At 43.1% G+C, this 14,415-nt stretch overlaps 1 protein-coding gene across 1 annotated transcript in view; it reads right to left on the bottom strand.

Moving 5' to 3' along the window:
- Positions 1 to 1,452: 1,452 nt before the first annotated feature.
- Positions 1,453 to 14,415, bottom strand: part of LOC149454062 (uncharacterized) — a 104,644-nt gene continuing 91,681 nt past the window's right edge. Inside the window, 1 exon segment of the mRNA XM_089687850.1 lies at positions 1,453 to 1,563. Coding sequence (XP_089543976.1) covers positions 1,453 to 1,563 — 111 coding nt within the window.

The raw sequence follows: 14,415 nt of genomic DNA, 5'->3' as shown, positions 1-14,415 counted from the left end.
AGGTGTCCTCAGTTGTAGTTGCCCCGGTTGAGTCAGATACGGTAGTGGCTCCTGCAGTTCCTTCTGTGGTACCGGTTCTTGCCCCTAAGGGAGGGAGGAAGTTGGCAGAGGCTGCCAAAGGGGCGGGAGTGGTGGAGGCAAAATCTGGGCCTGTCGTACTGGCTCCCCCAGTCCTTCTTCCTAGTAGGCGGAGGGGTAGGTCAGGGGGGGCTCCCCAGGAGGACCAGGGTCCTGTTCAGAGTGGGCAGGATAAGGCCCAGGAGGACAGCGAGTGGTCAGTGGTGAGGAGGCGGAATAGGCCTGCCCTCTCCACTGCAGGGTCGGCCTCCTCTCTTGAGGTGGAGGACCTGGCCCTGGGTAATAAGTTTGGGGCTCTGTCGGGGGAGAAGGGGGAGGTCTCGAGTGACCCCGCTTCTCCGATGGAGGAAGGGGAGGTAGGTGGTGCTGTGGAGGGAGTGAGGGATCCTGCCGAGAAGTCCAAGAGGAAGGTTAAAAAACGCCTTTCTCAGCCTCAGACTCCTTGATGGCAGTTCCCGCTCCGCTAAAGGTGGCAACTATTAACATTGCCAGCCTAAGATCTGTAAGTGCAAGAGAGACAGCCCTATTTTTGATCAGTGAGATGGATGCTGATATTTTCTTTTTGCAAGAGACCAGGCTGCCCACCTTGGCTGATATCCATCTGGCCAAGAGGGAGTGGAGGCGTGGGCCATCCTACTGGTCTCTTTCGGCTGAGCCTTACAGCGGAGTCGCGGTCCTTTTTTCCAAGATGGTAACGTGCCGGCGGGCTTTTGAGGTTGAGATTGGTAGATGTTTGGTCCTGGATGTCCTTGTGAGGGGGCAGGAGCTGCGCCTGATTAATATCTATGGGCCGCAGTCCAAGTGGGATAGGAAGTGCCTTTTCACAAGGATCAAACCTTTTCTTTTTACATCCCGACAGGTGGTCTTTGGAGGTGACTTCAACACCATAACTAGGCCCAAGGACAGGAGGGGCTTCACTGACCACCTGGGGTATGATAGCGTTTTTCTTAATTCTATAGTCAGGGAAGCAGGTCTGGTAGATGCTTTGATTAAAAGCAATCCGGACAGCACTGGGTACACGTATAGGAGAGGTAGCAGCCAGAGTAGAATAGATTTTTTTTGAAGGATGACTCTGCCTTCTCAGCACCTGAGTGTCGGGCGGTGGAGTTCTCCGATCACTTTATGCTTACTGTGGTTTTGAATGTTTCAGACACGCCCCAGAGAGGAAGGGGCATCTGGAGGCTGAATTCGTCTCTGCTGGAGGACGAGGAGGTGAGACAATCTTTCGAGGTGTTCTTTCAGGCTCAGGAGACGGTGCTGGATTTCTGCAACAGTAAGTCGGAGTGGTGGGAGCTTACTAAGGTGCGGATCAGCAGGTTTTTCAAGGCCATAGGTAAAAAAAAGCAGCGTGATAAATGTATCGCCTAACAACGGTTACGGAGGAAGCTCGATCGCCTTGTTTCTAGCGGTGGAGATTTTGGGGCAATCTCCGAGGTCAAACTTCTCCTCAGTAAGTACCAGTACGATCGGCGTGCCTCTTTGGTTCTGGAAAGGGATTATGGGAAGTACCACTTTCCCATAATCCCTTTTTTGCTGCACCCTGTTTGTAATTCTTTTCAGAATTACAAACAGGGTGCAGCAATTAGGACAGTCTCTGCCTTGAGGGATAGTATGGGGTCCCTGACAAGATCCAGGTCAGGGATTCTGGAGGTCTCTAGGGATTTTTACAGGGACTTACTGAGTGAGAAGTGCCTTAACTGGGCAAGGATGTTGAGCTTCTTGGAATCTACACCAGGTTTGGAGAGTAATGTTCTGCCTACAAGTTTGACAGGAGAAATTACCGCAGAGGAGGTGACTAAGGCCATTGATAGTCTGACCATTAAGAAAACTCCTGGGCCAGACGAGTTGACAGCTGAATTTTTTAAGACCTTCAAATCTAGCCTGGCACCTCGCCTAGCGGAGGTGTATAATTGCTGTATGAGTGAGGGTAAGGATCCTTCGGTTATTGAGAACTGGCGCCCCATTAGCCTTCTCAATGTCGATAGAAAGATTCTGGCTAAGATCTTGTTCTGGCGCTTGTCGTCAGTGGCAGAGGGTCTGCTTTCTTGTCAGCAGCATTGCTCGGTCCAGGGCAGGAGTACCTTTACAGCGGTGTTAGCTGTCTGGGAGGCTCTGGAGCGTTGTAAGGCTGAAGGATGGGGAAAGTTCTTGCTGGCAGTGGATCAGGCAAAGGCCTTTGATTGTGTCAACCATGAGTACCTCTGGTGTCTCCTTGACCGGTACGGCTTGGAAGGGAGGTTTATTGGCTGGTTAAAAATATTGTATAGGGAGGCTGAGAGCTTCATGTTGGTGAATGGTTGGGTTGGGCAGCCTTTTGGGGTTGGATCTGGGGTGCGCCAGGGGTGCCCTCTGAGCCCCTTGCTCTACGTCTTTGCCATTGACCCCTTCGTAAGGAGGCTAGATGGTGGAGCGTTGGGCGGGGTGCCGGGGGGTGCTGCTGGGAGTCCGCCCCTGAAGGTTGTAGCTTATGCTGATGACGTTTCTGTTTTCATCTCTGGGTCTGAGGAGGCGCAGGAGGTGGGCTCAGTGATGGAACAGTATGCCGAGGCGTCTGGCTCCAAGGTCAACCAGGACAAATGTGAAGTTCTCTGGATGGGTAGAGAGGGTGAGAGCTTCTCGCTCCCGGACACCTTCCCGGTGCCTCAGCCAAGCATAAAAATTTTGGGCATCAATTTTGGCCATGCCGATTATGGCAAGCTAAACTGGGAAGCTAAGTTGTCTGATGCAGAGGTCAAGGTCAGATGCTGGAAGGGGTGGCGGCTCTCCTTAAGGGAAAGGGTTGACCTGATCAAGACTTTCCTGATTCCGGTATTTCTGTATGTCAGTTACATCTGTCTCTTGCCAGAATCACCCTATACGAGGGTTTACAGCTGTTTCTTCCAGATGTTATGGGGAAATAGGCTAAACCTTGTTAAGCGGAATGTAACTTATTCATCCAGGTGGGAGGGTGGCCTAGGTATGGTCAACCCGGTAGTTTTTTTCTCTCTGATGTTCTTGAAACATAACTTTGGTAGCATGTTGGCAGAGAGACCGCCTGCATGGGTAGGACTTTTTCGTGCCTGGTTTGGACCCTTTCTGAACAGTTGGGAGAGTGGCGGGCCAGTGAGAAGCTTGCGGGTCAAGCACGGTAAGCTCCCGGCTTACATGGCCCCGTGCCTGAAGTTACTCCGGCGGTGGCATGTGACAGCGGAGGAGGTCAGGTCCCTCCCTAGGAAACTCCTGGGTGAGAGGATTGTGGCTACCGCTTTCCATGCGCCATTGGCCCTGAAAGATTGCCCAGGCCATATCATGAGGGAGGGTTTGCGTTTATTGAATCTGGAGCGGATCCCCCTGAAGTTGAGGGACCAGGCCTGGCTCGGCTTCCATGGCAGGCTTTACGTAAGGGGCAACCTGAAGTGCCGCCCTCTGGATGACCGTGGTTGTCCGAGGGTGGAGTGTGGGGGTGAAGTGGAGAGTATGGACCACTTCTTGCTTCAGTGCCCATTTAACGTTGAAGTGTACAAAGAGGTGGGTGGGGCTTTGGGTGTCTCTTTCCTCCACTGCATGTCTTATGCGGAGTGGGTGTATGGAGCATTTGAAAGCCGCTCGGGTTTTGATTTAGACACCTTGTTTCTAGTTAGTTTAGTGGTCCGTTATTACACGTGTAATGCACGGTGTCAGGTTTCCATTCGGAAGAAAGTCCTCCCTGTCCAGGTGGTGGTGTGTGGCATTCTTGGTGAGGTTGGGAAAATTTGGGGTCTTGAGAAAGACCGGTGGTGGCGAAAGGCTTGGTTGGAGGCGTGGAGGAACATCAGGCCTGTAGATGCTGCCTGTTGATCTCCGGTGGTGGTAGCTATCCGTGTTTCTTCTCTTTGCACCCCCTTAGGTTTTTTGTAGTTGTGGATTTGTTTTTTGAAGAAGGGTTGCAGGTACTGAGGGTCTGTGTTTTTTAGTCTTCCTCTTGGAGTTTTGTATTATCTATCTTGGTGGGTTCTTGGTTGAGTCTTGGATTTAGGCCGTAAAGGCCTTTTGCAGCAGGAGGTTGGAAATTGTATTTGATCCTTTTGGGTTTGGCCATATAGGCCATAGAGGCCTTGTGTAGGCATGGTGGGGGCGCCGGGCCTGTTGTTCCCTTCATGACTATGTAGGCCTGGAGGCATATGTTCTTTCTTTGCAGTTTATGGACCCTTACTTTTGGGCCATTAAAGCCATGTGTTGTGGTAATTATGCTTGTTTCTTTCCCCAGGAAATTCTGGACTTTCTGTCACGTATAGTGATTATATTTTGGGCCATAAATGCCTTGTGGATACATGTTGGGGGCATTGGGCCTGTTGTCCTGCTTTGTGGGGCGTCGGGCCTGTTGTCTTCTCCATGTCCATATAGGTCTGGTTGCATATGTCCTTTTGCTTTGCAGGTTATGGACTCTTATGTATGGACTCTTATGTAATGGGCCATAGGTCATATGCCATATTCTATGTTTTTCTTTCCCCAGGAAGTTCTGGGTTTTCAGTCATGCATGGTGGCTAAATTTTTTTGGCCATAAAGGCCTTGTAGATACATGTTGGGGGCATTGGGCCTGTTGTCCTGCTCAGTGGGGTGTCAGGCATGTTGTCTCCTCCATGACTATATAGGTCTGGATGTATATGCTTTCTTTGCAAGGTTATGGACTCTTATGCTTGGGCCATTTATAGCCATATGGTTTGCTGTTTCTTTCCCCAGGAAATTCTGGACTTTCAGTTATGCGTAGTGATTATGTTTGTACTTATTTATTTATTTATTTATTTGCAATTTTTTTGTACTTTTGTAAAAAAAATAGTTTAAGTTGGGTGGTTTTGTAAGCTTACATTATAAAATAAAATATTTCCCACCACTATTGGCAAGTCCATTCCTGACATCCCGTGTCACCTCCTCCCATGCTCACCTAGAGGACTTCTCCCGAGCTTCTCCCATTCTTTTGAACTCCCTACCCTAATCTGTCTCCTAATCTATCCACTTTTAGATGATCCCTGAAAACCTTTCTCTTTAAAGAAGCCTATCCTGCTTCTAACTAGTAAACTGCCTTTTACTTCCTCCATCAGCTGATCCCCCACAGCAATTACCTTTTGTATCACTCAACACTTCCTCCTAGATTGTAAGCTCTCAAGAGCAGGGCCCTCTGTTTCCTCTTAGCCCTAAAGTCTCCCATCCAAGTACTAACCAGGCCTAACCCTACTTAGCTTCACGAGATCAGATGAGATCAGGCGCATTCAGGGTGGTGTGGCTATATGCCTTTCCCCCAATGTCTATTGTTAACAGAAATATGTGTAATCAAAATGCTTTATATAAACTGTGAAATCATGATAATAAACAAAAACATAAATCAACAAAGTGCTTAAATCCAGGAATTAATATAGAGGCATATACAGCAGAAAATACACTGGGCAGAAAAAAGAGTCCCATAAACCATGATGAAAAAATAGCATGAGCGCCTCAGGTTGTCACCATCAAATAATGCAACCCTCCATATAAGAGTGGTCACATGCGCATAAGGAAATTCCCCCGGAGAAAGGATGCTCTCTCCAGCTTCCACTCATCCACAGAGTACCAGGAATTTTGCTGTCAGTTGTCACCATATACATCCCCAACTTGCAAGGAACTACTGCATCACTGAGAATTAGCTCAACAGGACCGATCTGATGTATGATATGATAAGAGAGTCTCCATATAGCGTAAAACCACCCATAAAAAGGAATCTAAATCTAAGCACTTACAAACATCCAGAAGTAACACAGCATATCGCATAGTACAACAACATGGAATTCCAGTATCAAAGAAGGCCACCATTCCTTCGCACATGCTCAGTAGTGTGTATGCTGGTCAGCCCTAATGCCTGGATGTAACCACTTCCGAAGGTTTTCCTCTCTTTTCCTTTCATTTTTTTAATTTTTATTGTTATTCCAGGGAATGTAAATATCCCCTGTGATAGCAATAGGCAGTGATAGGTACTCTTTCCTAGGAAATCTGGGGACTATTAGAGTCTAGATCTCTCCTCTGTCCTTAAAGCATCTGATCATGCCAAGATTGGTGTGATCAGATGCTTTCCCAATTTTAAAATATTAAATTTATATCTGGCGAAAACGAAATGATGAAATGCTGGTTGATCCTGGTTTCTTAGACCATATAGACGATTGGAGCCATTCTGATCTCCGATCAGCTCTATGGTCAGCTGGTGGAACCGCCAGCTGCATTCTTGGGTTCCCTGGTGGGACAGGAGAGACTGAGAAAGCCTTGGAAGGTGAAGGGAGGGGGGGATGTCCCTTCCTGCTGCTTGTAAAAGCGATCCAGCGGCTGATTAGTATTGCTTTTACATGAAAGCCAACCACCAGCTGAAAAAACAATACCAGGATGATACCTGTAGCTCCAGGCATCATCCTGGTATACCTACTCAAAATCCAGTGACGTACCAGTGCATTGCTGGTCTTTGTTGGGCATATATGTAAGATCAGAGAACATGGACATTTGATAAATTGGGTCTGTGGACTAATATGACCGCAATTCATTCTTTTTTGCAATGTCCATGTTGAGGATTAGACCCAAAAATGTTTTAAATTCAGAATACTATACTAGTAATGGCGGTGATCAGCGACATATTGCGTGAGTGCGATAGTGTGCGAGCAATCTACCGCTAGCTGACCCTGGCTGGGAGGAGCACTAACTGACCCTGATGCTATCTGATGTTGCTAGTAGCAGTAATGCAGTGATCAGTGAAAAATTCTATATACTGACACTGTACTAATGACACTGGTTGGGTGAAGGGGTGATCAGAGGGTTAATAGGGGCGATTAAAGGGTTAAATGTTCTAATCTAACGTGTGTGTGCAAAATGTAGTGCTTCTACTCAGAGTGTAGTGTTCTTTCTTCTCTCCCTGGATCGACGGGTGGGGGGGGCAGTAGGGGGGCTGCTTTGCGAAAAACAGAGCAGGTAAGTATAACATGTTTTTTTGTTTTTTTTTTGTTTTTTATTACAACCTTTAGAATCACTTTAGACATTTAGAATGAGTATTGTTCAGTATGGAAGTGAGCTCATGAATCAGTGCCCATTAACCCTCTGTTTCAACTCTATGCCACTCACTATAAAGTGTGAAATTAATTGGAATCATCTTTCCAAAATGTAATACCTCATAGATTCTGGAGCCCATTTTACGGACAGACTCTCTTTTTATTAAAAACTTCCTCTCTGCTGGAGTTAGTTTCCGTCCCTGGCATGATGGGTGTTCTTATCTAATTATTTCCTAGGACAAGATAAAGTAGTAAGGTTAGGAATCTTTTGCTTCTTGGACCTTCCATAGGCAGGAATCCCCCTCGTGACTAAAAAGGACAATATCATCTGCGTATGGGGCTTAAAAATGAACATACAGTCTATCATTATTTGGAATGAGGCTGAAATTTGGAATTAATTCATGTTGCCCTGATTGTTAAGGGAACCTGCTAATAATGTACCTTACAGAACCCAACCTTTCTATCAGCTTATCCACCTTGGGTATGCAATAAACATCATATCTGGGCAGCACAGTAGCTAAATGGTTAGCACTTCCGCCTGGCAGTACTAGGGTCGTGGGTTCAAATGCCAACCACGGCACCACCTGCCTGGAGTTTGCATGTTCTCCCTGTGCCTGTGTGGGTTTCCTCCGGGTACTCCGGTTTCCTCCCACACTCCAAAGACATGCTGGTAGGTGAGTTGGTTCCTGTCTAAAGTGGCCCTAGTATATATATGTATGAATGTGAGTTAGGGACCTTAGATTGTACGCCCCTTAAGGGATAGGGACTGATGTGAATGTACAATATATATGTGAAGCGCTGCGTAAATTGACGGTGCTATACAAGTACCTGTAATAAATAAATCTGCATAATTAATTTAGTTTTCTGAAAGCATTGCAGAACCTCAAGCTGTTATCTGAATTAAGGATGAGCTCTATGGGACTTGATGAGGGATAACATTTTCTGTACCTCTTTTTCCAGTGCTTAAGATACCTTAAGATAAATTCTTAAATTTACTTTGAAATATGGCTCAGTCACAATGATGAATTTAGACAGGAACATTTTGAAAACACCTTGTGATTTTTCTACAAGAATTCTCACATGTAGTGAATTTAAGGATTAGACAAGATCTTTGACATCTTAACTTCTAGTATACTTTTCTCTGGTCATTGCATAGGGTTGCCACTCCCTGTAGTTTTTCCATCCCTACTCTCATCCTGTCTATTCACAAAACACCTTGTATTCTGTGAACCCATTGACAGAATACAAAGTGTTCTGTAAATGGACAATGGAGAGAAGAGGAGAGGAAGGACAGACACTAGGGCTTGTGCATGAGAGCCTCAACTCTCAAGTTGGAGCAGCAGAAGTTTTTTAGCATTTCTTTCAGGGTTCTATTGAGCCATTTTTCCAGCCCATCAGTTTGAGGGTGGTACACTGAGGTGTGTGGATGAGTGATTTTCAAAAACTGACACAGCTCTCTGGTTAAATTTGACATGAAAGTTGTTTCTTGGTCTGTCACAATTTCTTTAGGAATACTGGCATAGGAAGACATCTAGAACAGCCTTAGAGGAAATGCTTCTGAAGGGGGCTACTCCTATATACTGACTTGACTTCTAAGAACTACTATGTGCTGTTGTCCCCTATCAAACTTCAGTAGACACCTGACCAGATCCATAGCAACCTCAATTACAGGCAAGGGAACTAGCAGACTTTGAAAATGTGTTGGCGGTTCAATAACTTGACACTCATGGCAAAATGTACAAATGTACTTCTGATCTGCTTTGTATATACTAGGTCAGAAAATAACACTGCTCAATCCTCTATTTTGTTTTTTCTACCTCCAAATGGCCACCTAACACATAAGAATGGGCTACATCCAATACCATCCCTATATGAGAATAGGGAACCAGCTGTGCCACAACTTGCTCTCTCTCATTCCTTCTGTACATGATAAAGTAAGTCATGGCATACTGCAAAGAGGGGTATACAAGGCTAATTTCTGGTTCTTGTGATTCCCCCATTACATTTGTCCACGCATTTGCCAAATTAGGATACCACAACTGTGCAGTCCAAGAATTTTCCCTGGCCTCCGGTATGTCTGGGATTTCTGGCACTGGGGCAGTTTCCTGACTTCCCAATCATTACTGTAAGTGGGAAGTTATCAGGTAACTCTGATATAGGGGTGTCAACATCCCCCTCAAGTTCAGGCAAAATGCTAACATAATTTGCTTCAGTCATATTTCCAGGACTGATTACCTGTTCTATCCCCACATTTTTCCAAATTGGAGGAAAATCATGGCCCAGTATTACACTGTGTAGCAAGTTTCTAAAGACACCAATGACATGCTTTGATGTTCGACTGGGTGTCTTCACAACAGTAAGCTAGTCTTTAGCATTGCCACATATGCACAGTACTCCTATGCAGTCTATTCAGTCAGGCCAAGCTTGCCAGGGTTCACCAGACTGGCATGAAATAATGTGATATGTGGAACTTGGAATGGAGATTTTATCCCACTCAAAACTCTACAAGGCATCCAGGATCCAAGACCCACAACAAGATTTCTGAAAACTTTGAGAAAATAAAAGGTTTGCTCTCTTCACATCAGCCATAAACCCTAAAGCCCTTTACGAAGTGACATATCATACACACCATCCACAATCCTGCCAGTCTGACTATATATTCCTGCCATCCTGACTATATATATATATATATATATATATATACACATATACATACACACATACACGCACACACACACACACACACTGCTTAGCATAAATGAGTACACACCTTTTGAAAAGTAAAATTTTAATCAATATCTCAATGAACACAAGCACAATTTCCAAAATTTTACAAAAAACTTGAATTTTATAGAACATTTTTTTTTTGCTCATTACATGAAAGTAAGGTTAATATTATAACAGATTACAAAATCTTCAGTTTTACTCAAATTAGTTGATGCAAAAATGGATACACCCCACAACAAAAACTACTACTACTACATCTAGTATTTTGTATGACCTCCATGATTTGTAAGGCCATCATAAGTCTTCTAGGCATGGATTGAACAAGTTGGCGACATATTGCAATATCTATCTTTTTCCATTCTTCAAGAACAACCTCTTTTAGAGCCTGGATGCTAGATGGAGAGTGATGCTCAAATTGTCTCTTCAGAATTCCCCATAGGTGTTCGATTTGGTTCAGATCAGGAGATATGCTTGGCCACTGAATTACTTTTACCCTGTTCTTCAGAAATGCAACAGTGGCCTTAGATGTATGTTTTGGATTATTGTCATGTTGGAAAAGTGCACGGCGACCAAGGGCATGGAGTGATGGTAGCATCTTCTTTTTCAATATAAATTAGTATGTGAATTCATGATACCATCAATGAAATGCAGCGCCCCAACACCAGCAGCACTCATGCAGCCCCACAGAAGAAGGAAACTGCCACCTGCATGCTTCACTGTGGGCACCATGCATTTTGCTTTGTTCTCCTCACCTTTGCGTTTCCATACAGTTTTGAAGCCATCAGTTCAAAAAACATTTATCTTGGTCTCATCACTCCAGAGTATAGAGTCCCAGTAGTCTTCTTCTTTTTCAGCATGGGCCCTGGCAAATTATAGGTGGGCTTTTTTGTGTATTGGCTTTAGAAGAGGCTTCCTTCGTGGACGACACCCATTCATGCCATTCCTCTGCAGTGTACACCGTATTGTGTCACAGGAAACAATCACCGCAGTTTGGCTTTTTACTTCTTTAGCTAACTGCAGTGAACTTGCATGGCAATTTTTTTCAACCGTTTTCATTAGAAGATGGTGTTAATGTCCATGGACGGCCTGGACATCTCTGTGATATGGATGTAGTTCCATCTTTGTTACATTTTTGTATCAGTTTTGCTACAGTATTCTGACTGATAAGTAAAGCTTTGCTGATCTTTTTGTAGCCTTCACCTTTCTAGTATAAAGAAATAATTTTCTTTCTCAGACATTTCTCTTCCATGTGGTGCCATTGTCGACAGCATGAAATGGGAAGGGGTTTTCTTTGTTAACTAACGGCCTTTTATAATCAACTGTCTGCTGGACACCTGTTTAATGAATAATTCTTGTTAGTTAGGATTTTGTTGTCTAAAATGTATCTTTGCTTCTAAGACTTTCATTGGGGTGTATTCAAATCTTTTTTGCAATCAATGGCCAAAGAAGCAGATGAAGAAGAATTTTACTCATGTATATGCATATGCATGTTTTTACGCATCTATACACATGAATATGCAGGGTCTTTATGGAACATTTTACTCAGGATTTTTCTGCCAGCAGTATCCTACATATAGATAGTTATTGCTTTGATGTTCGTGTCGAACGTAAGTTCAGCTTAAACATCAGCTGTTCGTGTGTTCGACTTGCATTATGTTTGAAGTTGACAGTCGAACTTTTGTTAGGTTCGAATGTTCGGCTCATCACTACATATAAACATCAGTAAATTATACAAAATAATAATTACAGCACTGATTCAATAATATAACATATTCATCGGTGTGAAAACTCATGCAGAATAAATCATTCAATAAATATCATGACTAAATAATGTCCTCCAAACAATGCATGAAAATATTTCTAACTGAAATTGATTTCAAAATAATAAGTTCAAATAAAGCAACCCTACAGTGTAATGGCTAAAAAATTCCCATCACCAATATTATTCTTCCAAGTGTAGAAAAATACAGTATTTGATCCAAGGTGATCACCACCACTATTACAGGAAAATGAACTCGCCAGACGTGCATGCCTATCTCACTACAAGATTAGGCAAACACAGCTTGTATTATTTCCAAAGATCTTCCAAAAAAGGTGCAATACACTTAAAAGCTTACCTCCACTGCTGTCCTCTCCCCCATCAGAGGATAGATTTCATAGCCAGTATAAAACTATAAAATAAAACTGGATCCCAGAGTGTAGTAACTTAAACATCCAAATTTATTTTACATAAGTAATCAAGCTGCTCACAACAGCTGTTTAAGCATAAGCTTAAAATCAAGCATATAGATGTGCTGGCAAAGATACAGTATACAGGGAAGCTGCCGGCCATCAGCCACTCCAATCCTTCCCAGCTCACAGAAACCTCAAAAATGACAGGACACAGTTCCTACTCACTTACAGCGTCCGGTTCCTCCCCTACATATTTTGTCCATTCTAACTTTATCAAAGGGGAGGGTTTCTCAGTTTTACAATATCATTTTCTCACAATTCTTTATATCCTTTATATCCTTAATCTAACCTTTATGAGGTTAGATTAAGGATGGTTAGATTTGTGGATGGGGCACCATTCCAATGTTTGGCCCTCTAAATGAGCAGATTATGAGTTATTATCCCCATAATATAATTTTTTTTTTATCATCTTTATTGTTCGTCTTTGATTGGTGGTAGATTTCTATACATAGAGGTTTATGTTTTGTTATTATTATCTCTATGATGTAGGTTTGAGATTATGTATATTGCCACTACCACTCTAAGCATATATATCTGTTTAATACTCACCTATGTTTCCATAGGACCACTTGTGTATTTATATGTTATTTTTATTATGACCATTTGATTATGTCATACTAATTTGTTGTTGTATGTATCACCACATATTCCTATTTGCTGCAGAGATTAAGCTGTAGTTTGATATCAGATTGATGTGCTGATCGACTGCAGCTGATCTCATATGCAGAATGGGTATATATCGTATGAGCAGACGTCAAGTGACGAAACGCGTTGGGCGTGGCCTAGTGGATGTGACGTCGGGATGGTCCTCCCATCTGTCGGCTGTGAGATCGCGGTGCAGGAGGTTCGTCCCTTGGTTTTTTCCCTCGTGGATGTGTTATTATAGAGGCTGTCATTGCTGATGTCGGCTAGACACCTTCCTTGTGAGTGTTATACTTTATTAATAAAATTTTACTGGTTTTAAACGTACTGCACCATCATATCTCTTCTGATTCCTCGAGCTTTGCCCATGTTATTGGAAGACCGTTTGCTGCTTAGCTGTTCCATATGTGCTGCCTAGCTGTTCCATATGTGCTGATTGGATTATTATTGGTTGCTGTTCCTCTACTGGGATATCCTGCAGATCATCGCTCCCAGAGCAAAATGCTATCATGCTGGTTTATAATTTAATCACCATATAGCTCTGGTGAGTGTATTAATTTCATCTGGTGTCGGATTTGCACATGGGTGTTTGTTTCAAGATTGACATTAAGTTGATAATGGATTATCACTGTTTATGGTGGCTGGACTTCTGTTTATATTTATGGATTTTATTTGTTATTTCTACTATTTATCCTTGCATTTTTTGTGAATAATTAGCACACTCTTTATTTATACATTCTGAGATGAACGCCACTTCCAGTCGGCGCGTGACACATTTAGTCATTTCCGACTTCGTCATATGGGTTCCCCTACAAAGCCTCCACTGCACTCATAGCCAAATGCTTTTCAATTCTAAGCAGGAGAGAGGTGTATTGGATTTTTAGGATTAAACACCCTTTTTTTTTTGAAGGAGTTACATTTTGAAAAGGGTATTACACACTACTCTGTATACGTTTTCCCCTAAAACTTCCCTCCTGCCTTTTTCTTTTTGCCTTTTTCTCTTTCATCTTTTCACTCTTCTGTTTTTGCCCAGAGCCTGTTTTTTGTTTGCTGACAAATAAAGCAGAATATGTTTGTAGAACTGTGTTGCAGATGCCTGGTACAAATATTTAGCAGTATTTTAGAATAATTGCTGCACTGCCTGAGTGATGTAGGCACTTCCTACTGGTTGTCTAGTAGCATAATCCTTTGAAGCTGTACCATGATGATGTCGCCCAGAAGCAAACAGACTGCAGCACTCTAGCCACTGGTGGTTCTTTCCTGGAAGAAGCACTGGTGAAGGTGAATAAAAAAGCTTTACTCACAGATGGACTTTAACCATTTCAATATCTGGCACCTTTACCCCCTTCCTGTCCAGGCCAATTTATAACTTTCAACGCACTCACAGTTTGAATGACAATTGCACAGCCATGCAACACTATAACCAAACTACGTTTCTATAATTTTGTTCATACAACTAGAGCTTTTTTTTGGTGATATTTAATCACCATTGGGGTTTGTATTTTTTGTTAAATGAAAAAAGACTGAACATTTTGTAAAAAAGAAACTACGTTTTTCTTCGTTTCTGTTATAAAATTTGCAAATAACTGTTCCCCACAAATTTAGGTCAAAATGTATACTGCTACATTTATTTGTTGAAAATAATCAAAATTAGTGTATATTGTTTAGTCTGTAGGAAAGGTATAGAGTCCACAAACTATGGTATATATATGAAAATCGA

This window comes from Staurois parvus, unplaced genomic scaffold (assembly GCF_062004578.1).
Source record: "Staurois parvus isolate SC_StPar_1 unplaced genomic scaffold, SC_StPar_1.0 ptg000439l, whole genome shotgun sequence".
Classification (NCBI taxonomy): Eukaryota; Metazoa; Chordata; class Amphibia; order Anura; family Ranidae; genus Staurois; species Staurois parvus.
This window is presented reverse-complemented; position numbering and strand designations above follow the sequence as displayed.